The sequence below is a fragment of the Rhinatrema bivittatum genome, chromosome 2 (genome assembly GCF_901001135.1).
Source record: "Rhinatrema bivittatum chromosome 2, aRhiBiv1.1, whole genome shotgun sequence".
NCBI classification, from domain to species: Eukaryota; Metazoa; Chordata; class Amphibia; order Gymnophiona; family Rhinatrematidae; genus Rhinatrema; species Rhinatrema bivittatum.
In genome coordinates, this window is record NC_042616.1 from 763,256,001 (window position 1) to 763,282,315 (window position 26,315).

Here is a 26,315-nt window from a genome sequence, read left to right on the forward strand (position 1 = left end):
ACCATCCTCAGTATAGTCCTTCCAAGGAGTATACTGAGGATGGTAAGGTGATTCAGGATCATCTGGTTGTTGTTGTAGATGATGTTTTGTTTTAGAAGCAGATTTAGATGTAATCTGCTTTGGCAGCATAGGAGGTAATAAAGGCATTGATGGGGAAACAATGGGTCTCAATGGCATTGATGGTAACCGATGCCGGGTATCACCCGATGGACCGGGACGCATTGGCATCAAGGGATCCTTTACTGGCATCGATGGCCTTGCCGATATTCGATGATGATGAAGGCCCGATGGCCCCGGGATGGAATCCGAGTTCCTGTCATCATCCTCCAATGAACCCGGAATCGGAATGGAAGGAATCATCGGTGGATGTGTAGGCATCGATGGTTGCACCGGAGGCGCGGGTGTCGTCGGTGCCAGTGGAGGAAAAATACCAATCAAGGCGTCGATTTTTTTCAGCAAAGGCTGAAAAATCGACAGATCCGATGTCGATGCCGGAGTCAGTGTCGGTACCGATGGTGGTATGGAAGGAGGCTGAAATTTTTGAAAAGCCTCGACGATGGCCTGCTGGACCATGGAAGTCATCTCTTCCCTGGAAACTGGGACTGGGTCCACTGTCACAGGAGAAGGTAAGACTGGTGCTACTGGCACTTCCACGACTGAGCGTGGTGGCACAGTCTCTAACCCCGATCCCTGTGGAGAGCGCCTCGGTTCCTCGGGTACAGAAGGGCGTGTTGGTTCCAGTACCTGGACTCGCTTGGGCATCGGCTCGATGTCCTTCGATGCTGGCCATTCCATCCAATGGATCAGTGGTGGAACGGTGTCAATGGTGTCTTTTTTCTCGATGTTCCTTAGATGCCGAGGAAGACGCTCGGAGGACACCGATGGGGTTGGTGACGGACGGTCACAGGTCCTCTTTTCTCCTCGATGTTTTGCAACAGAGGGAGATATTCTTCTTGGAGATGACGTCGATGATGACGATGGGGTGATTTTCTTGAACAACTCTTCCATCTTGTCCAATCGGGCACGCTTGCCCTTTGGTATCATCTGGGCACAAGTTGAACAAGCCCGGACATCGTGGCCTGATCCCAGGCAGAAAGCACAAACATTGTGCGGGTCGGTAATCAACATAGTTCGGTTACAATCTGGACATTTTTTGAATCCGGAGTCCATGTTAGAAAGTTAGGCCGAGTGACGGTCGAAGACCAGCGGACACCGAGTGAGGGTGACCGAAATCGACCAAAAATGACTATGTCGAAGGGAGATCCGATGACAATTTTTTTGTGACTGAAAATATTTTCTTTCCCTTGAGGAAAAAGTGAGGGAAAATTCCCAGAGTTCCTAATATGCTATGCTTACAGCAAGGCGGAAAATAAGAGACTGAAGGGAGACCCCTGTGGCTGAGAATATCATGGCATGCTGGGCATGCTCAGTAGCCTCAGTGTGCCAGCCAAAAGTTTCTAGAAACTTTTGACAGACGTTTTCCGTATCAGGGCTCCATCTGATGATGTCACCCATATGTGAGGACTATCATCCTGCTTGTCCTGGGATAAAAGGAATTTTAATCAAGACAGCCACATGCAGCTGAGCTGAAGAGGTTGGATTTGTGAACCCTCATAAGAACATAAGAACATAAGAAATTGCCATGCTGGGTCAGACCAAGAGTCCATCAAGCATTGGCAACAGAGGCAACTGCCCGGCATGCCGATTCTGAAGGCAGCAAATAATCAGGCTGAAGAGGAGCTTGCTCCTGTTTGCTTTAGGGCTGTGAGACTGCGTCACTTCAGAGCGAAGCTGCAGTGACATGATATCCTCTCCCCCTTACTGTCCCACCTCCAGCAGGTCCTGCCTATGGGCACCAAAATCTGGCCCTGGTTTCATGCTGCAGTATTCAGCCAGTAACATAACCCCAAATCCTGTGACATCGTCTCTTTCATTTCTCAGGACTCTGGCTGTGACCATAAAAACCTGGAATTGCTGTTTCTGGGTGCAGCCTTCTCTATTTATTGTAAGGGAAACAGGAGCCTTTCCAAAGCAGAGATGCACCTTAAATAGTGTTTTTTTAATGTAAAAGAGAGAAACTGAAGAAAGCTTACCTAGTTCTGCAGAAAATTTTCCTAAAAGAAAATGTAAGGATAAACAATTATACTGAGGAATGGTAAAAGTTTAAAATGAAGCATTTTTGCAATAAACTTACAGCCTGATATTCAGCTGCAGGGAGTGTGGTGAACTTATCCAGATAAGCCTGTATAACATTACTAAAATCCATCTGATATTGAGCATCTGAGCACGCTACCAGATGCTCAATATCTCTTATCACCTCTTCCTCAGACTTCTACAACTTGCTTTCTGCAGGCCTCCCACTGAACTGTCGCTCACTGCAATCTATTCCAAATTCAGCTGCATTTCTTCTCCTCCTTCAGTGCTGTTATGCTCTTCTAACCCCTCTTCTCAAGCTGCTACATCGCCTCCCTGTCTTCTTCTCTTACTCGCCTGTAAATGCACTCACTCTGCAGTTCCTCACTACCTGTCTTCTCCTCTCTCTCCCTGCATCCTTCCTCATAAAGCCCATTCATTGGTCAGGTCACTCTTATCTGTGCCCTTCTCCTCCACCACAACTCCACCTTGCTGCACCGAATGACTGGAATAGGTTTCCCGAGCCTGTCCATTGGGCTCCCTCTCTGGCTGTGTTCAAATCCAGTTTTAAAAAACTCACTTTTCTGAAGCTGCTTACTTAAGCCAGGGCTTCCCAAACTGTGGGTCTGGATCCCAACACCTTCAGCTGTGATCACAAGTGCCTCAAATGCACCAGGAGCAGCAGCACTATTAGTAGTGGGAATCAGCGTGGGGCCTGTGAGCCTGCTCGTGCTCACAGGCCCTGGGGTGGTACTGCCCTTGCATGAGTTTCCGTGGTAACAGGAAGCCCTGCACGAGAAGGGACAGGGCCGCTGCAGGGCCTCTGAGCCTGCACTAACCCACAGGCCCTGTGCTGCTCCTACTGTTTGCAGATCACTGTCAGACCTGGGAGCAGTCATGAGGGGAGGGCAGGGCTGAGGGTGTATGGATCGGTGCAAATTACCACTGCTCCTCTCTCTTCACCCACCACTGAACCTGCCCAGTCATCAACCTGCCCTCTCGTCCCACCCGTTGTCATCCACCTTTTGGACCAGTCCCAAAGGAAAATGTTGCAGCTGAGCCTGGCCAGGGGATGGTTGCAGGAGGGTCTATTTGAAAGAAGGGATGACATGCAGGAGAGGTTGGAGGGTTGGATAAGGTGGAAGGTGAGGAGTAATGACAGAAGATGAGATGAGAGATGTAAAAGGAGTTGGAATGTGGCTGAAGGAAATGTAAGGAAAGGAGGGGAGGAGATGAGGATGGGAGGTGAGAGAAATGTAAGGAAAGGAGGGGAGGAGATGAGGATGGGAGGTGAGAGAGGGAATGCAGGATTAGTGAGAAGGGAATGGAGAATGGGTGAGAGGAAGGGGATGTCAGAGGATCAGTTGAGGGTTATAAGAACACCTTGCAGGTGAAAGAGGATTAACTGAGGGGACGTGAAGATGGATGGAGCGGGTGAGAGAGAGGCTGGGAGGTAAGAAAGGGGATGGCAGGATAGGTAAGGAGGGAATGGGGGATTGGGTGAGAGGGAAGAGGATGGGATAGGCTAAGGAGGTGAGAGGAGTGGAGGTAGAAAAAGGGGCTCAGCTTGAATACCAGAAGGGTGAGAAGGAATGATTGTAGGAGGGGGACCACACCCCTGGGTTCATTCTCTGGGGTCATGTGAATTTTCAAATGCTAAAATGGGGTCACATTGGCCATAGGTTTGGGAAGCCCTGCCCTAAGCACTTCTCTAAACAGTTATCCAGATAGTCAGTGGGTGGCGTTACGTTTCTGGGGAACGTAGCAGGATAAGTAGAAATATTCAGCCTTATTTACGTAAGATAACCAGATAAGTTAAACTTGGCCCATAGCAGGTCTAAAGTTAGCCAGATAAGCTTATCCTGCTTATTTTAAAACTTATCTGAATAACCCGAGTAAGTGAGCTGGATAAGTGTTCTCCGGCTAACTCACAGAGCCGGATATATTTTAATATTGGGCCTCCCCTAAATTTTAAAGCACTACTAGACATTCAGCTACACGGAATCACAACTGCCTGCTAGCCCTGAGAATGAAAGGGCTCTTTACCTTGGTGTTTGGCGAGCACATCTTTCAGAACAAAATACTGCCGAAGGAAGCTGAGGTGCGAACATTTTCCCTCTCCCACAGGAGCAGCCTCTGGTTTTGGAAACTTCACGGCCTGACACCTGAGAGTAAGAGAGTGACAGGGATTATTCTGGGAGTCCCCGGGGAGAGAGATGGGACAGAGATCTTCTAACTGTGCCCTGGGGAAAGGGAGGGGCTTATTGCTGACAGAAGGAGAAAACAGAAAATATTCTCCCACAATGCTGCCTTTATTCCTTCATTTAATGATTTATATTCACTCTTCATGATCCAGAGCAGGGCACCGCCCTGAACAAGGGATGAACCACTGGAACTGAGGGTCTCATAATCCAGGATAAGAAAATTATTCCTTACCTGCTAATTTTTGTTCCTGTAGTACCATGGATCAGTCCAGACAGTGGGTTGTTCCCCCCCTTCCAGTAGATGGAGTCAGAGCAAAAACTGAGAGGGCACTCTCTCATAAGCTAGTGTGCCCTCTGCATCCCTTCAGTATAAAGAATATCAAAGCCAGAAAGAAATACCTTGGATGGATCAAACCAATTGAACAATAACTGTAAACATGGATAAATGCAAACTTGCAACAAGAACTCTTAGTCAGTCCCATACCAGTCCTGAAAAGATTAAACAGTCAAGCTGAAAATGTTTCCCAAAAAACCTACAAAAATCCTTAGTTTGGACGTCTGGACTGATCCATGGTACTACAGGAACGAAAATTAGCAGGTAAGGAATAATTTTCTTTTCCCTGTACGTACCAGGATCAGTCCAGACAGTGGGATGTACCAAAGCTTCCCTAAGTAGCGTGGGCCACTGATAGCCCAGCTCGAATGACCTGAGCCCCAAAAGAGCCTACAATCGGTGGTTGAAGATTCAAGTGAGAGTGATGCGCAAATGTGTGCAACGACTTCCAGGTAGCCGCTCTGCAAATCTCCTGCGGAGAGACCGCTCGGCTTTCTGCCCAAGAGGCTGCTTGAGCTCAGAGAGAATGAGCCTTTATTCCATCTGGCGGTGGGTGCCTAGTGCCAATGTACACCATAGAAATTGCTTCCTTTAGCCAGCGGGCAATGGTGGTTTTAGAAGCCTTGTTTCCCTTCTTGGGACCACTCCAGAGGACAAAGAGATGATCTGATAAACAAAGTCATTGGTAGCCTCCAGATACCGAAGGAGGACGTGCTTGACATCGAGGCTTCTAAGGTCCCTGGAATCCTCGTCCTGGAAGGACGGCAGCTCCACTGACTGATTTAAATGAAAGGATGAGACCACCTTTGGTAGAAATGATGGTACCGTACACAAGGACACTCCCGACTCCGTGAAGCGTAGATAAGGCAATCTACATGACAAGGCTTGAATCTCCGAGATTCTGCAAGCGGAACAGATAGACACCAGGAATACTGTCTTGAGAGTGAGGTCCTTGAGGGTAGCTCTTTTCAGAGGTTCAAAAGGTGGACTGCCTAGAATTCGAAGGACCAAATTCAAGCTCCACGAAGGGCATAAATTACGGATCGGTGGTTTCACATGTTTTACTCCTCTCAAGAACTGGACAATGTCTGGGTGAGCCGAAAGAGTAGATCCATCCTGATGATGAATGAGAGCACCAAGAGTTGCCACCTGAACTCTAAGGGAACTGTAGGCTAATCCCATCTCCAGACCTTGCTGTAAGAAAGACAAGATCTGGGCTACGGTCGCATGACGTAGAGAAAGCTGTGTGGACTGGCACCAAGACTCAAACATTTTCCAGACCCGGATATAAGACATGGAGGTGGAAGTCTTCCTAGCCTTTAGAAGAGTGGAGATAACCGCCTCTGGATACCCCGCCTTCTCAGCCAGCGGCGCTCAAAAGCCATGCCGCTTGACAGAAGCGATCTACCTGGTCGAAAAATACTGGTCCCTGTCATAGAAGATTCGGCAGATGTCCCAGGCGAAGCGGGCCATCCACTGCTAGGTTGACCAAGTTTGCAAACCACAGCCGTCGAGGCCATTCCAGAGCCACCAGGATCACAGACCCCTGGTGACTCTCTATTCTTCGGAGCACCCTTCCCACCAGGGGCCAAGGCGGGAACACGTAGAGCAGGAGGTCCCGCGGCCACGGAAGGACTAGGGCATCGATGCCCTCTGCGCCGTGTTCTCTTCTGCGACTGAAGAAACGCGGAGCCTTTGCGTTTCTTTGAGTGGCCATCAGATCCAGATGGGAAGTCCCCCATCGCTTGAAGAGAAGTCACACTGCTTCCTAGGAATGTTCCCACTCCCCGGGGTCTAAGCGTTGGCGACTTAAGAAATCAGCTTGAACATTGTCCACCCCTGCAATGTAAGACACCTCCAGATGGGTCAAGTGGAGTTCCGCCCACGGCATTAGCTTGTTCGTCTCCTGAGCGACATGGAGACTCCTCGTCCCTCCTTGATGATTGATGTATGCTACTGTCATTGCATTTTCGGTGAGGATTCGGACTGATCGTTCCTGGACTAGGGGAAGGAAGTGCTTTAGAGCGAGATGAACCGCTCTTGTCTCGAGACGGTTGATGGGCCAAGCTGCCTGTGCTGGTGTCCATCCACCTTGCGTCGATTGTTGTCCACATAGTGCCTCCCAGCTGGCGAGGCTGGCATCTGTTGTAATGATCACCCATTGTGGGACCCCCAGGTCCACCCCTCGTAGCAAGTGATCGAGGTTGGCAGTATCGGCAGAAGAGCCTGAAATTCCCGAGACACCGGCTTCCAACGGGAGAGTAATGCTCTTTGTAAGGGACGCATGTGGACAAACGCCCAAGGCACTACATCTATAGTGGAGGCCATGGAGCTCAGCATCTGGAGATAGTCCCATGCGGTGGGAAGCTGGAGGTCCCGAAAGCGCTGAACCTTTTTGAGCAGAGACTGAGCCCAATCCAGACGAAGAGACACTGTGCCCACTCTGGTATTGAAATGAGCTCCCAAGAAGTCGAGGGCTGCGAAGGAGTTAGGATGCTCTTGGCAAAATTGATGACCCAGCCAAGCGATTGGAGGAGGAGTAATACTCTCTTGACTGCGTAGTGGCACAGATCCCTGGACTTTGCCCAAATGAGCCAGTCGTCCAAATAGGGATGGACCAGAATTCCTTTCCTCCGCATGGCCGCCGCCACCACCACCATTACCTTGGTGAAGGTGCAGGGAGTGGTCGCCAGGCCGAAGGGCAGAGCTCGGAACTGGAAATGCTGCCCTAGAATCTTGAAGCGAAGGAAGCGCTGATGGTCCTTCAGGATGGGGATATGAAGATACACCTCTGTCAAGTCCAAGGATGCAAGGAACTCTCCTCTGTGCACCACTGCAATAACTGAACACAGGGTTTCCATCCTGAAGTGTGGTATCTTGAGAGACCTGTTGATCATCTTGAGATCCAAGATTGGTCGGAAGGAGCCTTCCTTCTTGGGGACTATGAAGTAGACGGAATAATGGCCGAATCCTTGTTCCAGGACCGGTACAGGGAGAATGGCCCCCAAATCCAGGAGACAGTCCAAAGTCTGTCTCACTGCGTGCTGTTTTCTGAGTCCGCAAGGGGAAAAGACAACCGGTCTCTGAGAGGTCGAGCAAATTCTAAAGCATAACCATGCTGTAGAATATCCAAGACCCACTGGTCTGAGGTAATTTTGACCCACTCCTCGTAGAAGAGGAAAAGGCATCTTCCTATCTGAGGAATCGAAGAGTGGGCCGGCAATGTTTCATTGGGAAGATTTAGCAGAAGTCCCTTGGGCGAGAGTGTCCCGGGCTGGTCGTCTCCCCCAAAAGGAATGAGACCAGGACTGCGACCTTGAAGAGGGAGTTCTGTGGGTAGCTGGTCTAGACTGGTGGAAATGTCGTTGTCCTCTGAAACGGTTTCACGTTGTGCTGTATGTTCTGGAGCTCCGAGGACGATCTTCCAGCAACTTATGAACTTTGTTCTCTTTGAGCGACTTAATGAGTTGATCCAGCTCGTCTCCAAACAGCAACCTACCCTTGAAGGGAAGGGAGCCCAGCTGAGACTTGGAAGAAGAATCCGCCGACCAGTTCCTGAGCGAGAGGAGACGTCTAGCTGAGACCACTGAGTCCATGGACCTGGCCAGTACTCTGAGAAGATCATACAGAGCATCCGCGCTATAAGCAATCATCGCCTCTATTCGTTCTGTCTGGTGTGCCTCTGCTGGAGGTAGCTCTTGTGTGCTGAGCAGTTGTTGGACCCACCTGAGACCTGCTCTCTGCATTAGGGAGCTGCACACCGCAGCCCTAACATTCAGGGTGGAGACCTCAAAAACCATCTTCAAGTAAATCTCAAGCTTGCGGGCTTGCAGGTCCCTGAGGGCAATTCCTCCAGTCACTGGAATAGTAGTTCTCTTCGTGACTGCCAATACTGAAGCGTCCACCTTCGGTACTTTCAGAAAATTCAGGGACTCCTTAGGAGCGGGTACAGCTTATCCATCGCTCTGCCAACCCGAAGAGAAGCCTCTGGAGTCAAGCACAGGGTGAAAAGGAAAAGTTTTCAATGGAGTCCGGAAGCCTGCCAGGACCGGGTCCCCCTTCTTTGTCGCAGTGTTGGTAGCCGGGGCCTCTTGGGAAGCCTCAATATCCAATTCGGCCAGGACATGCGAAATAAGCGGGTCCAACTCATCCCTCTGAAAAATGCGCAAGACCCGAGGATCATCACCCTCAACGTGCGCCAAGGGACTAGGGTCATCCAAATCCGGGTCCACGCCGGGTCAGCTGGAGGAGGAGGATCAGGCACGGTCAAGCAGGGGACTGCTCGAACCTGAGAAGACCCCTGAGAAGCCACTGGCACTGAAGGACAAGGAGGAAGTCCTGGTGCTCCCTGAGCCTCCCCTGCCAGATCCGGGGGGGTCACCCAGTCTGATCACTTTAGAAGGAGGAGAGGCCAGGGCCGGGTCCTGGTGCTGGTTGAGCCGTGCCAGGTAAGCATTTTGCATCCAGCAGAATAAATTCTGTAGAAAAAGGCTCCGGAGGAGGTATGGAAGGAGGGAGGCAAGAGGGTCTTCCGATGGTGGATCTGAGACGGGATGGTGAACCGCAGTAAGAATCAGCGGTAAAGAAGCCCCTTCTGGGTCTGAATCAACTGGAAACTGCGCCGGAGCAGTTGTGTGAGGATCCAAAATGGCCACCGTTCCCGCGTTGGGTGGGAACGGAGCTGACCTCCTCTGAGCTTGGCGTGCGTTTGCGCGCGAAACATACTGCCCCTGAGGCCTCGAGGTGCCCTCCCCGCCAGGGTGGCACCTGGCACACAAGTCCTCCCGGGAGAGTCGCGATCCGGGCTCCCCACAGGCGCTACATCGCTCTGGATGCAGCATGGAGGTGAGAGGGGAGCTAAAAACAGCAAACTACCTCCGGAGGCTGCTGGCAGGCAGAGAGTGAGAAAATTCCTGTGCTTGCCCTGGAAAACGAAACAACCCGCTCAAACGAGCATTTTTTTTTTAAGTCAGAGGAATGCTGCATCTCTTCAACTTTGGGGCTGACCCGAGGGAAACGGCATCTCAGGCAGCGGTCATTATTGAGGGGGAGAGGTTGGACCACCAACATTCACCCCTGAGGCAGCCAAATCCTGTGCTGTAAGAAGGTAAAAAACTTACAACTTACCCCAAATAACAGCAATAACTAAGGAAAATGACAGGGCTGACTCTGAACAAAAGTTCTCCCTACAAGTCTTCAGCATATATATAGAGGAAATTAGTCTCCTCTCTCTCTATATATTTTTTTTACTTATGATCCATCCAGGAAAGAATATTAGATAAAGAAAATAAATTGTCTGAATAGTAAATTCTCTAAAGTAGCTGGGGAACCGAAGGTGTAACCCTCATCTGCTGGAGTCAGAGAAATACTGAAGGGATGCAGAGGGCGCACCAGCTTATGAGAGAGCACACTCTCAGTTTTTGCTCTGACTCCATCTGCTGGAAGGGGGGAACTACTCACTGTCTGGACTGATCCTGGTAGTACAGGGAACCTTCTGTATTCTGGGAATTAAGGTGAAGACTATTCTGATTCTCCCAATCTGAGACCTTGTTCAAGGCAGCATTCAGTTGTGCCACTGACGTTTTCCAATCCTTCCCCAATGGGTGCAGCAATGGACATTGTCTGCATGCACAGAGTAACACCCTTTCAGCTCTCAAAGCAAAAAGATCAGAAGATAAACAGAGATATTAAAAAGGGCAGGAGACAACACTGCTCATCTTCTAAGGAGGAGAGGTCCTGATTCCTGCCCTAACAAAAAAGAACAAAGCCATCATAAGCTCTGCCTGCAATGCCCAGTCCTGCCCATCAGTCTCATAGTGCTCCATGATCAGGGGCATTCAGTGCTGAGAATAATTTATAATAAGCTCCGCCTGCAATGCCCAGTCCTGCCCATCAGTCTCAGAGTGCTCCATGATCAGGGACATTCAGTGCTGAGAATAATTTATAATAAGCTCCGCCTACAATGCCCAGTCCTGCCCGTCAGTCTCAGTGCTCCGTGATCAGGGGAATTCAGTGCACGTAATAATTTAAAATAAGCTCCGCCTGCAATGCCCAGTCCTGCCCGTCAGTCTCAGAGTGCTCCATGATCAGGGGCATTCAGTGCTAGTAATAATTTATATTGTTTTATGCTCACTCTCCACGAGTTTTCTCTCTCTAATGTTATAGAGAGTGAGGATAGTGGGGTGAGGTGAATAGGAAAGCGGGTGAGACCCCAGTACTAGGAGTGTGAGAGCAGGTCTTTCTCCCATCCTCTCCTCAGTCACTGGGGAGGGGCAGGTCCCACAGTGACATTACAGAGCTGCTATTTCATACAGAACGAGAGCAATCAGAACAGAGCTGTACCTGCTCAGGGTGGCCTCTGCATCCTGGAGAGAAGACAGAAAGAAAGATTATTACTGTTTATATTATATGGACTATACTGCAGTCATTATAAACACTACAACTTCAGGCACACGGCTCTGTGCAGTCTAGTTCCAGGTTGTTTGCTGAGAGAAAATAAGCATTGTTTCCATTTCATCCTGCTATGCCAGTCCAGTCGAGACAAGTGGATTATGTCCCCCTGCCAGCAGATGGAGGCCGAGCGCACAGCTTTCCTTTGTGACATTATCGCCACTTTACGGAGGTGGATCAGCATAGTGAAAAGCCAGTAATCTCTGCCGCCAGCAGATGGTGGTGCAGCAGGATTTCTCCAGGCACTGATGGATTCTCGGGCCTGGTCCCTGGTTTGCACAGGACTGCGAGCCCATTGAAGATGTCTTGGGCTAGGCTCCTGCTACGCCAGGAGAGCGAACCCATCTTGAGGGTTCCCAGTCCCTGAGGGGAGAGAGACTTCCCATAGAAAATTACCCAGGGAAGCTTTAAGGCAGAATCTTCAGCTTTACAATGAGGATGCTCACTGTCCACACCCCCTCCTCTGTCTCTGCTCCAGAAGTGTTTAAAGAAAAGAAAGAAACGGGGCCTTTTAATCAGAGCAAGTTCATCCAGGGAGGCTGGGACAGACTTCGGGTAAGTACCTGCTGGGGGACTTTGTTTTTCAGTGGGATTCAGTGTTTCCTGTATCGCACAGCTTTGGGGGAGGTGCCAGGCCTGCACCTGTGAGAATTTGAGCGCGGCTGCCACTGCTGGGCCTACGGCATGAGCGGCAGTCCAGCATCTACCACAGGAATGCATATGTCATTTTCAGGCTATTTCTAGTGGATCCCCCGGGAATCTGAGCTTTCGGTGCCTTTCTCTTGCTGCGGGAAGGAGCCCTGGCCTGCACCATAAGCGGTTGCCTTATTGATGTGTTTTTCTCTGGAGTTTACTTAGGGCAGGCTGGCGGCCATGTTAAGTCCTTCACTTCTGGTTGGGTCTGTATTACAGCAGCATTGTTTGAGGATTCGGAGGATTTTAGACTCCCTCCAACTCTGGTTTCCTTGGAGGCTGCAGTTTTTAAAGATTTTTATTTATTTATTTATTTTATTTTATATACCGGCAACCGTTTGCACATCGTGCCGGTTTACAAGATCTCATAAGCGCAGGATGAGCGCAGGATGAGCGCAGGATGAGCGCAGGATGAGCCTTCAGAAAGAGAAGACCTAGCGAGGTACATGACTAGCGACCTAGCGAGGTACATGACTCTGCTTTGTAAACCATTTCTCTGGATCTCTTTATATCTTTCAACCTGTCTTTCTACGAATTGCAGAAGCCTGAGGCCAGGAGGAGGCCTTCCGTTGGCTTGGTTTCACTTACAGATCCCAGCCATGCAATCAGGATCCCATGAAATGGAAACAAATAAATAAAACTTGCTATGTTTATCTGTTTTCCAGTCCGGAGTTGGCATGGGAGTAGCCTGAGGTTTGGCCTGAATCGCTCATCTGAGGGGGTGGTGCCTTCAGAGTGGAAGGTGCAGTTATGCGCCTTTTTTCATGAGGATGATAGCATGGCCTTAGGATGATACCCTGCTTATGTAAACCGCCTCTCTCATGGGGTAAGAAGACTGTCTTGGCCGATATCAATGTAACTGATGTAAAAATGTAATTTACAAAATAGGCAGCAAATTCTCTGATGTTGCCCACAAGACAGTACAGTACAAGACCTTCTTCCCTAGTAGATCTGCCGGAGATCTGTTGCTCTGCTCATCTATGATGACGTACATTTTGACTGCCATCTGAGGCCGCCCCTTGGGGTATCCTCTAGCCAGGCATATTTTTGTGCAGGATTTGCCGTTGCTATTTCTCCCACACACTTGTGTACATTTTGGAATCACTTCGGGGCCTGGGGTTTGTTCTGTCTTCTCCTCCCCGCCGTGGTTTGAACTAGGGTGTGAGGTTCTTGAAAGGTGAAGTTTTGCTTCATCAGGGTGCAGAGCACTATTTTGCCGGTCGCTCCCACACTCTGAACACTTGATGGCTGTGTCACAGTCTTTAGCCATGTGGCTAGATGAAGAACAGCACCGGTAGAAAATTCTGCACTTTTTCAACAGTTCTTTGCACTCTTTCAAGGGCTTCCCTTGAATCCTCGGCACTTCCTGAGCGGGTGAGGTTTTTTGTGTATGGGGCACTGCCGGTCTGGATCCTCCACCCTACCCATATCGGGAAGTTCATCTGGTGTGGGTGCCGCGGGTGACACTTCTGTTTTGTGCAGAGAAATGGGCTTCCTGTTGCCACCGTACTCTTTGACTGGCCTTTCACCCACTCGGTGGCTGATTCTGTGTGTCTCAAGTGTGCTGAACTGGAAGCCAGGGTCGTTCCTGCACCCTGCCAAGCCGTGTATGAACTTTGTGAAGACGTGGAAGGGTGGGTACCTGTCGTTGTCTTCTCTGTACTGTGCACTACGAGATGCCCATTTCTCTTGTATATCACTTGGCAGCCTATTTATGATGGCGTTCATGCCTCGTGGTGTGTCTAGGTGGTTGAGACCTGGATAAATGAGTTCAGCCTTCGCTTTCTCCACTTCTTGGAGAAGCTCTCCCAATTCTTGTAACTTTCGGTTACCCTTTCGGGATATTTCTGGAAAGTTTTCCATTTCTTCGAACCATGCATGGCGACTGGGTTTCCATAGTATCGCTCGAGTCTCTCCCACACCTCTTTTAGTGCTGTAGAGGGATTATTTAGATGGACGTTTTTCAATCTGCTCACGTTTGACCGATTCACGTCCTAACCATCTCATCATCAAGTTCATCTCTTCTTGCGGGGTCAACTTCATATCCTTCACAGCATTTTGGAAGTCGGATTTCCATGTTCTGTAACTCTTAGGGCAGTCGTCGAACTCGTAAAGTCCTGCGCTTATGAGTTCCCGATGGGTCATGTACCTCGCTAGGTCTTCTCTTTCTGAAGGCTCATCCTGAAAGGTAATAGGCCTTGATGGGTGGATGACTGGTGGTTGACCATGCGCGTCACCTTTGTTGGTATTGGCTCAGGGTGTGCTTGATTGATTGTCTCTGGTTTAGGCCTCGGGTATCCAGCTGGGGTCCTTCCTGGACTTGGTTGCCCAGCTCTCCCTTGCTCCTGTGCTGCTGGCTCATGAGTTGGTTGCCTTGCGTCTGTGGGAGTTAAGGCCGGTGGATGTAGAGGAGAGTGTGTTCTCTCCTGGTCCGAGGGTTGCTCTGGGGGAGGTGGTGTTTTGGCGCCGGCTTGAGTCAGAGGGTGAGCTGTGACGTACTCTAGTGTCCGCCGGACCGGTTCCTGTTGGGCCATATAGCTAAATAGGTCTTCCCCATCGTCCTGGTTCGGGGGCGCGTCGAGTACTTTAATTTGGGCTTCAAGGGCCGCTGCTTCTCCCCTTTGGTGCAACAGGCCTAAGGCGATCTCTAACTCAGCCTTTCTGCACTCTTCAGCCTTCTGTCGTTCTTCTTATCTGAGCCCTTCTATCTTGAGGGCTGCTGCTTGTTCGGCATACTGTATGCGTGCCATAGCTGGTTGGGACTCTGCTTTCTTTCGGAGGATGATAGAGCCAAGTTGAGAGCGGTTCAAGTGTCTTGACCCTTGTGACCTTGCAGACTTTGATGTACACTTAGAGGTGCGAGAGTGCTGAGAGCTGGTCTCGCTTATTAGGTCATCTGCTTCTGCACTGTTAATGGTGTCTATTACCATTCTCTAGCATATTTGGTATAAATTCTGTTGGCGGCCTTTTTCTTCGAGGCTTTCTGCAGTGTTAGTCCGTGTTAAGAACCCGAAATACTCTTCTGTTTTGAGCTGATAGATTTGGAAATGAAGGCTCAGCTGGTCTATGTGGTACTTAAGATTGGTGGGTCTGTCTAAAATCTTCTCTTTTTTCTTTGCAATCTCATGCCATATTCTTTCTATCTTGTCTTCATGCTTCAGTTTCCTCTCCTCATATCGCTGTGCAGCTCTCTCTGTAAGTGCACACAATCTCTTTGATCCCCTGTTTTCATCTCTCCCTTCCCTGTTCTCCCCTTCTTCTTCTGTGTCGTTTTTTAATGTGATGGCTTTGGTCGGCTGTTCTGAAGTTTCAGCCATGATTCTCTCTGTGATTAGGTATGCTCAGGCTGAGTTTCTTGTAATCAACACTTCAAAGGTTTGTCTTTTGGCTCTCTGCTCCTAGCCTGCCAGAGCATAGCAAAGAGAGGGAGGGGGCTTGAGCAGCGAGGAGTAACAAAGGGATGCAAGGAGGGATGGAGCACCTAGAGGAGAGGTGGAGCAGCTTCTATCTTCCCCTCCCTGCTGTAGCTTCTGTTACCTCTAGTCCCTTGGTCTCTATAGCAACTGATTGCTCTCCACTTCCTGCCTGCCGAAATCTTTTTGGCGGGAAGGTGTTGTTTCTGCTTCAGGCGATGGTAGAGGGAGACTTGAATGGGCTCCTTAAGTACATTCGTTAAATCCCTTTGTCTAAAGGCTGGAGCTTATTGCTGCCACAGGCCCAAATTACACAAAGCCAAATTGTTTGTTACAGCTCTTAATATTTTTGCTTACAGCGTGGGCTGACTTTAAATCTGCTTTTTTGCTTCTTAAATGTCTTACAGACTCAAAGTTAGTTCGGAAGTGCAAATCTTTAATGATTTCTGTTCAGTGCAGACTTTTCTGTGCCAGGCTGTGTTGAAATCCCTGTTTCATAGTACTGCATGCAGTCCCCCTTAACTGCCACCCAAACAGTTCGAACAAGTTTCACGGACTTCTCAAACAAATGTTACTGTCTGAGCTGTGCTGGCTGAGATGCTTCATTACTTTGTTACCTTCTGTATGATCTGAGCTTTTACTTTCAGATCACTGGCTGACTTTTCTTGCAATTCTCCGTAAGGTGCTTTACTGAAGCAGACTAGCCTTTTTGCTTGTAATTTTCTGCAGAAAGATCAGCTTTTTACTGTTCTGGCTCAATAAAAACTTCCCAAGTTTTCTCATCCAGACAGCTAACTTTCCTCCCAATCAGTCCTCAAAACAAAGATCTTTTGTTTGAAATCATTTATTGCATAGATAATTTCCTATTACTCACAATTGTTGCTTCCAAATGCATATGCTTCTAGCAGAGATCTTTGTAGCTGGAGATAGGCAGGAGAAGGGAGATGAAGTTTCTTGGGATGCAGGGTAAAAAGACGAGGGTTTGAAGCTGATTAGTCTTTTAGCATTAAAGCGGTAGGAGGAATGTAAAAAGCTGTTCGTGTAACAGAAGTTACAAGCACGTGTTGCTTCTACATGGCGTGGCTGAGACTGACCCACAGTCTTGGAGAGTGATTACAGGAAAAGTCCCCACAGGCTGGGGCCAGGGGCGAGATCCAATGGTGGCGAGCTTAGGAGCCATGTGACACAGGGGGGAACGTGAAGGGCAGTCCCTTCAGCCAATAAGGCACCTAAGAAGACCCAAGTTAGATTGAGAGAGCATGCAGACCCTTTCCCAATGGGAGGAACAGAGGGGAGGGGGCTTCTGTTAAAGACAAACTCCCTTTAAAGGCAAGGCTCCCAGACCTTTATCCTAGGTTACAGAAAGTGACACAATGTCAAGAGTTCTCAGAAGGGAGGAGCTGTAGTAAACACAGGTGGGCTGCAATGTATACAGACACAAACATGTACCCTTTACTGGGGACAGAACAGGGTGCGTAGGGTTTCGAATTGCTACCACCGACCCAGTGTAGTCTCTTGCCGGTAAAGAGGGGAGGCAAAATAAGATAATATTGTCAAATTTTTTATAATTTTATTCAAAAACACTTCTTTAAAGTCATCATACCATCTCTTAATAATATTGTGCACATTAAAATAACAAATCTCTTAATAAACCTATATATATTTTTTCTTTTTCTTTTCCTACAACAGATTATCAATTATAAATAAACAAGAAATTATAAAAGAAAATGTTCAAGATACTTCTAGAAACATAGAAACATAGAAATGACGGCAGAAGAAGACCAAACGGCCCATCCAGTCTGCCCAGCAAGCTTCCCACATTTTTTCTCTCTTACTTATCTGTTTCTCTTAGCTCTTGGTTCTATTTTCCTTCCACCCCCACCCTTGAAATATCTAGCTTGATTGGTTAGGGGTAGTAGGGGTAGTAACCGCCGCAATAAGCAAGCTACACCCATGCTTATTTGTTTTCCCATACTATGTTATACAGTCCTTATTGGTTGTTTTTCTTCTCCCCTGCTGTTGAAGCAGGGAGCTATGCTGGAAATGCGTGTAGTATCAGTCTTCTCCCATGCCGTTGAAGCAGAGAGCCATGCTGGATATGCATCGAAAGTGAAGTATCAGACACATTTGGTTTGGGGTAGTAACCGCCGTAACAAGCCAGCTACTCCCCGCTTTGTGAGTGCGAACCCTTTTTTCTTCTCCTCTGCCGCTGAAGCAGAGAACTATGCTGTATATGCATTCTAACTCAATTACTTATTAGATAAGTATTAATGTTAAATTTCTTCTTCTTTCTTTTATATTAACATTAATGTTTCATATATGTTGTTTCTTCTGACTAAAAGAAAATTGATTCTTTGTGTTTCTTTTTCTTTTTTTGTTTTAGGTCCAGTATTCCTATCAGGTAAGTGTTATTCTTTCAATATAGTCTTTTCTTTTCTCACTTTATCTTAGCTTGATAGCTTCTATTCTTTCGCTGTATTTTCTTGTGTTTTATCTTTAGTAACTCACGATTGATGTTCCTATGTGCTCAGGCCTGGCTATAGTGTTAAGTGTTCTTTAGGTATGGAAACTTATCTGTTTCTTCTTCTTCTGTCGGTGCTGGCCAGTTTTCTTTTCTTTTCTTCTCCTTTTTCTTCTTTTTCCTACTAACTTATTCTTTAACAAAATCAACAAAAGAAACTTCCTCCCTAAAACCGCTCCAGGTTTTCCGTAAGCTGGTCAGTGTATTCCCTCAATGTAAGTGTCTTTGACAGCTTATTGTTACTGAATATCTAGCTAAGATAAATCAAAAAATAATTGAAATGACCCTATTTCTCTTTTTATATGAAAGAACAACTCACAAAACAGTAAAATAACTTTTGTCATTCAGTCATCTATTCTTCTTTTCCTGCCATATTACACTTAAATATTCCTCATATCAGGTATGGACTTTGGCTTATATATATATATATAGCAAGACGGAACCTAGAACTTTTCTTAAGAACAGCATATTCAATGCTTGCTTTAACAAGTATTTTATTACTGTTACTATTAACAGTTACTCTGACAACTGACAGTAAGTTTAACAACTTTTCAGTATACAGTGTGTTTCTTCCACGTGATCTCCACTTCCTTTGATGAGCTACTCTGAATTCTCAGTTTTTCAGTGTCCATCAATAATAAGAATCACGATCACTCACACTCTAGTATTGATTCTACTAATTAAGAACATAAGAACATGCCATACTGGGTCAGACCAAGGGTCCATCAAGCCCAGCATCCTGTTTCCAACAGTGGCCAATCCAGGCCATAAGAACCTGGCAAGTACCCAAAAACTAAGTCTATTCCATGTTACCATTGCTAGTAATAGCAGTGGCTATTTTCTAAGTCAACTCAATTAATAGCAGGTAATAGACTTCTCCTCCAAGAACTTATCCAATCCTTTTTTAAACACAGCTATACTAACTGCACTAACTACATCCTCTGGCAACAAATTCCAGAGTTTAATTGTGCGTTGAGTAAAGAAGAACGTTCTCCGATTAGTTTTAAATGTGCCACATGCTAACTTTATGGAGTGCCCCCTAGTTTTTCTATTATCCGAAAGAGTAAATAATCGATTCACATCTACCCATTCTAGACCTCTCATGATTTTAAACACCTCTATCATATTTATTTATTTAAGGATTTTTATATACCGCGGCTCGTTGGCAAACATCACCTCGGTTTACACCTCCCTCAGCCGTCTCTTCTCCAAGTTGAAAAGTCCTAACCTCTTTAGTTTTTCTTCATAGGGGAGCTATTCCATTCCTCTTATCATTTTGGTAGCCCTTCTCTGTACCTTCCCCATCGCAATTATATCTTTTTTGAGATGCAGCGACCAGAATTGTACACAGTATTCAAGGTGCGATCTCACCATGGAGCGATACAGAGGCATTATGACATTTTCCGTTTTATTCACCATTCCCTTTCTAATAATTCCCAACATTCTGTTTGCTTTTTTGACTGCCGCAGCACACTGAACCGACGATTTCAATGTGTTAACCACTATGACGTCTAGATCTCTTTCTTGAGTTGTAGCACCTAATATGGAACCTAACATTGTGTAACTATAGCATAGGTTATTTTTCCCTATATACATCACCTTGCACTTATCCACATTAAATTTCATCTGCCATTTTGATGCCCAGTTTTCCAGTCTCACAAGGTCTTCCTGCAATTTATCACAATCTGCTTGTGATTTAACTACTCTGAACAATTTCGTATCATCTGCAAATTTGATTACCTCACTCGTCGTATTTCTTTCCAGATCATTTATAAATATATTGAAAAGTAAGGGTCCCAATATAGATCCCTGAAGCACTCCACTGCCCACTCCCTTCCACTGAGAAAATTGTCCATTTAATCCTACTCTGTTTCCTGTCTTTTAGCCAGTTTGCAATCCACGAAAGGACATCGCCACCTATCCCATGACTTTTTAATTTTCCTAGAAGCCTCTCATGAGGAACTTTGTCAAACGCCTTCTGAAAATCCAAATACACTACATCTACCGGTTCACCTTTATCCACATGTTATTAACTCCTTCAAAAAAGTGAAGCAGATTTGTGAGGCAAGACTTGCCTTGGGTAAAGCCATGCTGACTTTGTTCCATTAAACCATGTCTTTCTATATGTTCTGTGATTTTGATATTTAGAACACTTTCCACTATTTTTCCTGGCACTGAAGTCAGGCTAACCGGTCTGTAGTTTCCCAGATCGCCCTTGGAGCCCTTTTTAAATATTGGGGTTACATTAGCTATCCTCCAGTCTTCAGGTACAATGGATGATTTTAATGATAGGTTACAAATTTTTACTAATACGTCTGAAATTTCATTTTTTAGTTCCTTCAGAACTCTGGGGTGTATACCATCCAGTCCAGGTGATTTACTACTCTTCAGTTTGTCAAACAGGTCTACCACATCTTCTAGGTTCACCGTGATTTGATTCAGTCCATCTGAATCATTACCCATGAAAACCTTCTCCAGTATGCGTACCTCCCCAACATCCTCTTCAGTAAACACCGAAGCAAAGAAATCATTTAATCTTTCCACGATGGCCTTATCTTCTCTAAGTGCCCCTTTAATCCCTCGATCATCTAACGGTCCAACTGACTCCCTCACAGGCTTTCTGCTTCGGATATATTTTAAAAAGTTTTTACTGTGAGTTTTTGCCTCTACGGCCAACTTCTTTTCAAATTCTCTCTTAGCCTGTCTTATCAATGTCTTACATTTAACTTGCCAACGTTTATGCATTATCCTATTTATTTCTGTTGGATCCTTCTTCCAATTTTTGAATGAAGATCTTTTGGCTAAAATAGCTTCTTTTACCTCCCCTTTTAACCATGCCGGTAATAGTTTTGCCTTCTTTCCAACTTTCTTAATGTGTGGAATACATCTGGACTGTGCTTCTAGAATGGTATTTTTTTTAAAAAACGACCACGCCTCTTGCACATTTTTCATTTTTGTAGCTGCTCCTTTCAGTTTTTTCCTAACAATTTTTCTCATTTTATCAAAGTTTCCCTTTTGAAAGTTTAGCACGAGAGCCGTGGATTTGCACACTGTTTCCTCTTCCAGTCATTAAATCAAATTTGATCATATTATGATCACTATTGCCAAGCGGCCCCACCACCGTTACCTCTCTCACCAAGTCTTGTGCTCCACTGAGAATTAGATCTAAAATTGCTCCCTCTCTCGTTGGGTCCTGAACCAATTGCTCCATAAAGCTATCGTTTATTCCATCCAGGAACTGTATCTCTCTAGCATGTCCCGATGATACATTTACCCAGCCAATATTGGGGTAATTGAAGTCTCCCATTATTACCACACTACCAATTTAGTTAGCTTCCCTAATTTCTCTTAGCATTTCACTGTCCATCTCACCATCTTGACCAGGTGGATGGTAGTATACTCCTATCACTATATAATTTGTACCCCGGTATAAGCACTGTCCCATTGGTTATCCTCTTTCCACCATGTCTCTGAGATGCCAAGTAAGTCTATGTCATCATTCACTGCTATACATTCTAATTCTCCCATCTTACTTCTTAGACTTCTGGCATTAGCATACAAGCATTTCAAAGTTTGTTTTTTATTTGTATTCTCATTCTACTTTTTAATTGATAGGGATAAGTTAGAATTTTTTAGCTCAGGTGAGTTTTTAGTTACAGGCACTTGGACTACTTTTCTTATTATTGGAACCTCTCTGTCGGGATGCCCTAATTCCAATGCAACATTAGTATCCTTTGAAGATACCTCTCTCCGAACCATGCTCTGCTGAGCGACTGTCGGCTTTCCTCTTTGTTCTAGTTTAAAAGCTGCTCTATCTCCTTTTTAAAGGTTAACGCCAGCAGTCTGGTTCTACTCTGTTTAAGGTGGAGCCCATCCCTTCGGAAGAGACTCCCCCTTCCCCAAAAGGTTCCCCAGTTCCTATCAAAACTGAATCCCTCTTCCTTGCACCATCGTCTCATCCATGCATTGAGACTCTGGAGCTCTGCTGACCTGCGCGTAGAACAGGGAGCATTTCATAGAATGCTACCCTGGAGGTTCTGGATTTAAGCTTTCTACCTAGGAGCCTAAATTTTGCTTCCAGAACCTCCCTCCCACAATTTCCAATGGCGTTGGTGCCCATATATACCACGACAGCCGGCTCTTCCCCAGCACTGTCTAAAATCCTATCTAGGTGACGCGTGAGGTCCACCACCTTCGCACCAGGTAGGCATGTTACTAGGCGATCCTCATGCACACCAGCCACCCAGCTATCTACATTCCTAATAATCGAATCACCAACTATGACGGCCGACCTAACCCTTCCCTCCTGGGCAGTAGGCCTTGGGGAGATATCCTGAGTGCGAAAGGACAATGCATCACCTGGAGAGCAGGTCCTTGCTACAGGATCCTTTCCTGCTGCACCCGGTTGATGCTCTCCAATCATGAGACCTTCTTCCTCCAAGGTAGCACCAGGGTTGCCAGTCTGAAGTTGGGACTTGGCTACTATGTCCCTGAAGGTCTCATCTATATACCTCGTTGTCTGCCTCAGCTCCTCCAGGTCTGCCACTCTAGCCTCCAGAGATCGGACTCGTTCTCTGAGAGCCAGGAGCTCTTTGCATCGCATGCACATGTACAACTTCTCACCGGTGGGTAAAAAATCATACATGTGACACTCGATGCAAAAGACTGGGAAGCCCCCCTCTTGCTGCTGGACTGCTGCCTTCATCTCAATTTTGATCAGTTCCTAGTTAAGTTTTAGGTTGCTATGGGAGTAGGAATGTGTTAACGTCCTTTAAATGTATTAGTGAATTCACTGTATGTCTGGTAGTGGCCTACCGGGGTCTGATCAAACTCTCAATAAAGTTTTTGTTGTTGGTTTTTTTTTTTTGTGAAAGTGGCACCTGCCTATAAATTAAAGAATGAGCTAGGGGTGGGTGGGCAAGGGGTGAGAGGGTTGGGAAATCCAAACAGTCTAACTTCAGTTAGTCAGCCAGAGTGACTCACTGCTCTCTTGATTAACAAATGTTGGTACCTATTCAAACCAAATCACACTACCTCAAAACCCTTCCAAGGTGAGTAACTGAGCTGAACTTTACAACCTTTTTACTTAGGTATATACTGCTCCTAGCTTATTTCTAGCTTCTGGCTACTTTTTGTTTTGTTTGGTTTTTTTGCGTGTTTTTTTTTTCTTTTTTAAATACAAACACTCAGTTCTGCTTACTAGCTGCCTTACAGACTTTTAAAAATAAACACACTACCTACTGCTTACTAGTTGCCTTATTGTCTGACTATTTAAAAATACAAACAGTCTAACTTGTTTATTCACTGCCTTACTGACTATTAAAAGCACAAACACACTAAATAATATTCCCAAATAGTTAACTTTGCCCCAATACTTTTAAAAAAGACAATGTGCCAAGCAAAAACTTACTGATTCCTTTCAGCCACCAGCAAGGGGATCCTCTCCTCTCAGTGCTCCCACTGGAAAGGAAAATTAGTTCTTACCTGATAATTTTCGTTCCTGTAGTACCAAGGATCAGTCCAGACTGTAGGGTTATGTTATTCAAAATACTGGAGGATCGCAGGAGGCACCCTGGGATATGGGAGGTGCTTAGAACTTTGATCTCTGACTCCACCTGCTGGAAGGGAGACATAACCCTACAGTCTGGACTGATCCTGGTACGTACAGGGAATGTGAGTTACTGAGCTCTTCCCTTCTAATATAATATGCTGTGCTAACACACAGTATTGCAACAAATTTTATATTTAAACTTTCCTAACTTCCATCTTACCTTTAGCAGGAAACCATAATCACTCATTCATTCATTCATTCATTCATTCACTCATTCTTTTCTATCAGTGTGAATGTTTTTTCATTACTTATATGGGTTTACTATACTTTATATAGGCCTTGAAGTCAGAGGACCTTGACAGCACCTCTGCTCAGTTAGACTTCAGGCTCACAACTGTTTCATTCTTTAATTGTCTCTTTTTTTTCCTTAGATTCTTAGATCATTTCTCCTGCTGATGTCATTAACTTAGTGCTTAGTACTGTCTATAATATATGTCTATTTTCCCTTTTGTATACATTTATATCTGTGTTTATTATTTTTAATTCAAGAAAATTTTAAATACATATTTTATTATCCAAACTTCCTTTTATCCTTTACTTTTATACTGCGCTGAGTCTCAAGATTGTACACCTGCACTTACCTCTTCACTGGTAACCAAAGAAGCTATTGACCTCACTACACAGTTACCACCTTATTTTTCAAAGGTGTAGAGGTTCATACTACTCCTAATAGGGGTGCTCGGATTACACCAATTGTCTTATTTTATCACTTAAACTTTCTCAGACTTCTTCTTTTTCCCTAAATACCATCAAAATATTCTACATATTTTCTCCCCACTTTTGTCGTAATTTTCTTCCTACTAGGACCTTTAACATTCATACAATTATAATCAAAACTATCACTCCATTAAGATCCCTGTTCAGTCACACCAGCCAGAATTCTCTTCCAACTGCTTTCTTCCTCTCAAAAACTCACCCATCAGTTCTCTGCTGCACTCGACTCAGCTGTTCCCCTCTGCCTGCTCTGATGCCCCTCACCCGCTGTCCTGCCTACCTCCTGACCCCATCCCGCTCCCTGCCCAACTCTGTACCCTGGCCCCCCATCTCATCAGGCCTGACTCAGTGCTGCCTATCTTGTCCTGAGGCAGTAACAAGCAACAGAAACAAACTTTTCTCTTTCCCCCTCATTTCTCTTGTGGTGACACCAGCCCTGAATCAGCACTGCCCACAACAGAGGGACAAAACAAACAAAATAAAACACTGGTTCCCAGGTTTTCTTGCTTCCAGGTAACTCTCTTTTTAATTTATTTATTTAAACTATTTACACTTAGGTTATCAGAGTCTAAGTTTGAGGTCTGGTTGGGAGCCTATTATTACAGGACTCGTACGTCCACTTATTTTGAGGAATTGTTGCTTTATATGGTGTCACGGAGTAGTGACTTGGGAGGTGTAATGACCTTTGGCAAGCTGTGCCTGCTTTCCCACAAAACCGGCTCAGTACTCATTCCAGTAGCCTTGGTTAGCCACTTTCTCTCTCTTCTTGGCTACCAGGCACACCCCTGTCCCAGCAAACAGTGCTGTTCTCCTGGGGGTCCTCAGGATGGGCAGATTGAACTCCCAGTAATCCTCATGACTAATGAACACTTTTGTGCAGGTAAAGTGTCTCACATGAAACTGGCATTCGTTTTGGATGGCCTTTATGAATTTTCAGTGGCTTCAGCCTGCGTGTCATTGCTTTTGCTCTGAAACGAAATGAAATAGGAAATGTGACTGACATTTCCTATTTCATTTCAAACAAATACCGTCCCTATTGGGAATCGGGCAAAGTGGGGCCCAGTCCATACTGGAGTCTGGGGATTTGTAATTCCGTCTCACCTTCAGTAACTCCACGGCGGGCTGCTGGCACTTCTCCTCTATCTCTAAGATAAGTTTCTGGAGAGAGGAGCTTTGCTCTTCTAGTTGGCTCACATTATCCCTGATTTTCTTTACAATCTCCTTCTCTTCCTCTTCCAGCCTTGAGAGATGGATCCGCTGCTCCTCATTCAGGAACTGGTGCAGCTCCTCAAACTCAGACAGGATTTTCTCTCTCTTGATCGCTGTCTCACACTACATTCAACAGATAAGAGCAAAGAGAAAAAAATATCATTGACACTGACAATATATTATATTGCATGCAACAGTGGAGCCTGTCCCTGCAATAAAGAGACCAATAAAGCAGGAGAGTAGGCTATCTAACAAAGCCGTTTAGGCAAATATGTAGTTTGGTAGTCAGACCATCTGACTACCAGATTTTTTGATGCATTCAATTTGAGAATAATCTGGTATACACATTGTTCATTCATAAACAGGTAAAAATTTGATTTTTCACTGCGGTTTATATTTATGTTTTCTGCTCTAGTCTAAGTGATGCTTATAATTTTATTTCCCCATGTGTTACCTAGTCTTACACATTTCAATGTTTTTAAATTATTTATGTTTTTAATTTATTTATCTATGTCCTGTATTGTTTACATTGTTTATTTATTGATTTTAGCCCCTGAGGCAGCCCCAGGCGGGGCAAAATTCGGCCTGAGTTGGGCACAAACATATATTTGCCTCCATTCAAATAAAAGCTCAAATTTGGACTATCCTTGGCGTCTAATCTGCATATTTGCCTGCAATAAAGAGAGACACAGTCTGTGCCATTGTATTATTCTGAGCTTTATATGTCATCACTCCTGGGAATCAGCTGTGGATTTAACCCTCTGGCTGTCCCTAGGCACAGACTGTGGCGAACCTTGGCATGGTCTACCCTGGATGATGCATCAGCTCTCTGTCCTAAAATACTGACACAGCTGCACAGGAGGGGTTGCTGAAGCTGCTTTCAGTGACAGAATGAGCTTCTGGTGGCAGGGCAGCTGCCCCTAGGTAGTTTATTTATTTATTTATTTATTTAAGGGTTTTTATATACCGCAGTACGTAAGGAAATACATCACCGCGGTTTACATTAAACAATAACTTAGCAACAGGCTTTACA

At 45.9% G+C, this 26,315-nt stretch overlaps 1 protein-coding gene across 1 annotated transcript in view; it reads right to left on the reverse strand.

Moving 5' to 3' along the window:
* LOC115085691 (E3 ubiquitin-protein ligase TRIM39-like) overlaps positions 1-26,315 on the reverse strand; it is a 139,914-nt gene that overhangs the window by 66,074 nt on the left and 47,525 nt on the right. Inside the window, exons 3-5 of the mRNA XM_029591996.1 lie at positions 25,175-25,405; positions 11,014-11,036; positions 4,180-4,298 (exon numbers count right to left, since the gene is read on the reverse strand). Of these exons, the coding sequence (XP_029447856.1) occupies positions 4,180-4,298; positions 11,014-11,036; positions 25,175-25,405 (373 nt within the window). The remainder of the gene's footprint in view (positions 1-4,179; positions 4,299-11,013; positions 11,037-25,174; positions 25,406-26,315) is intronic.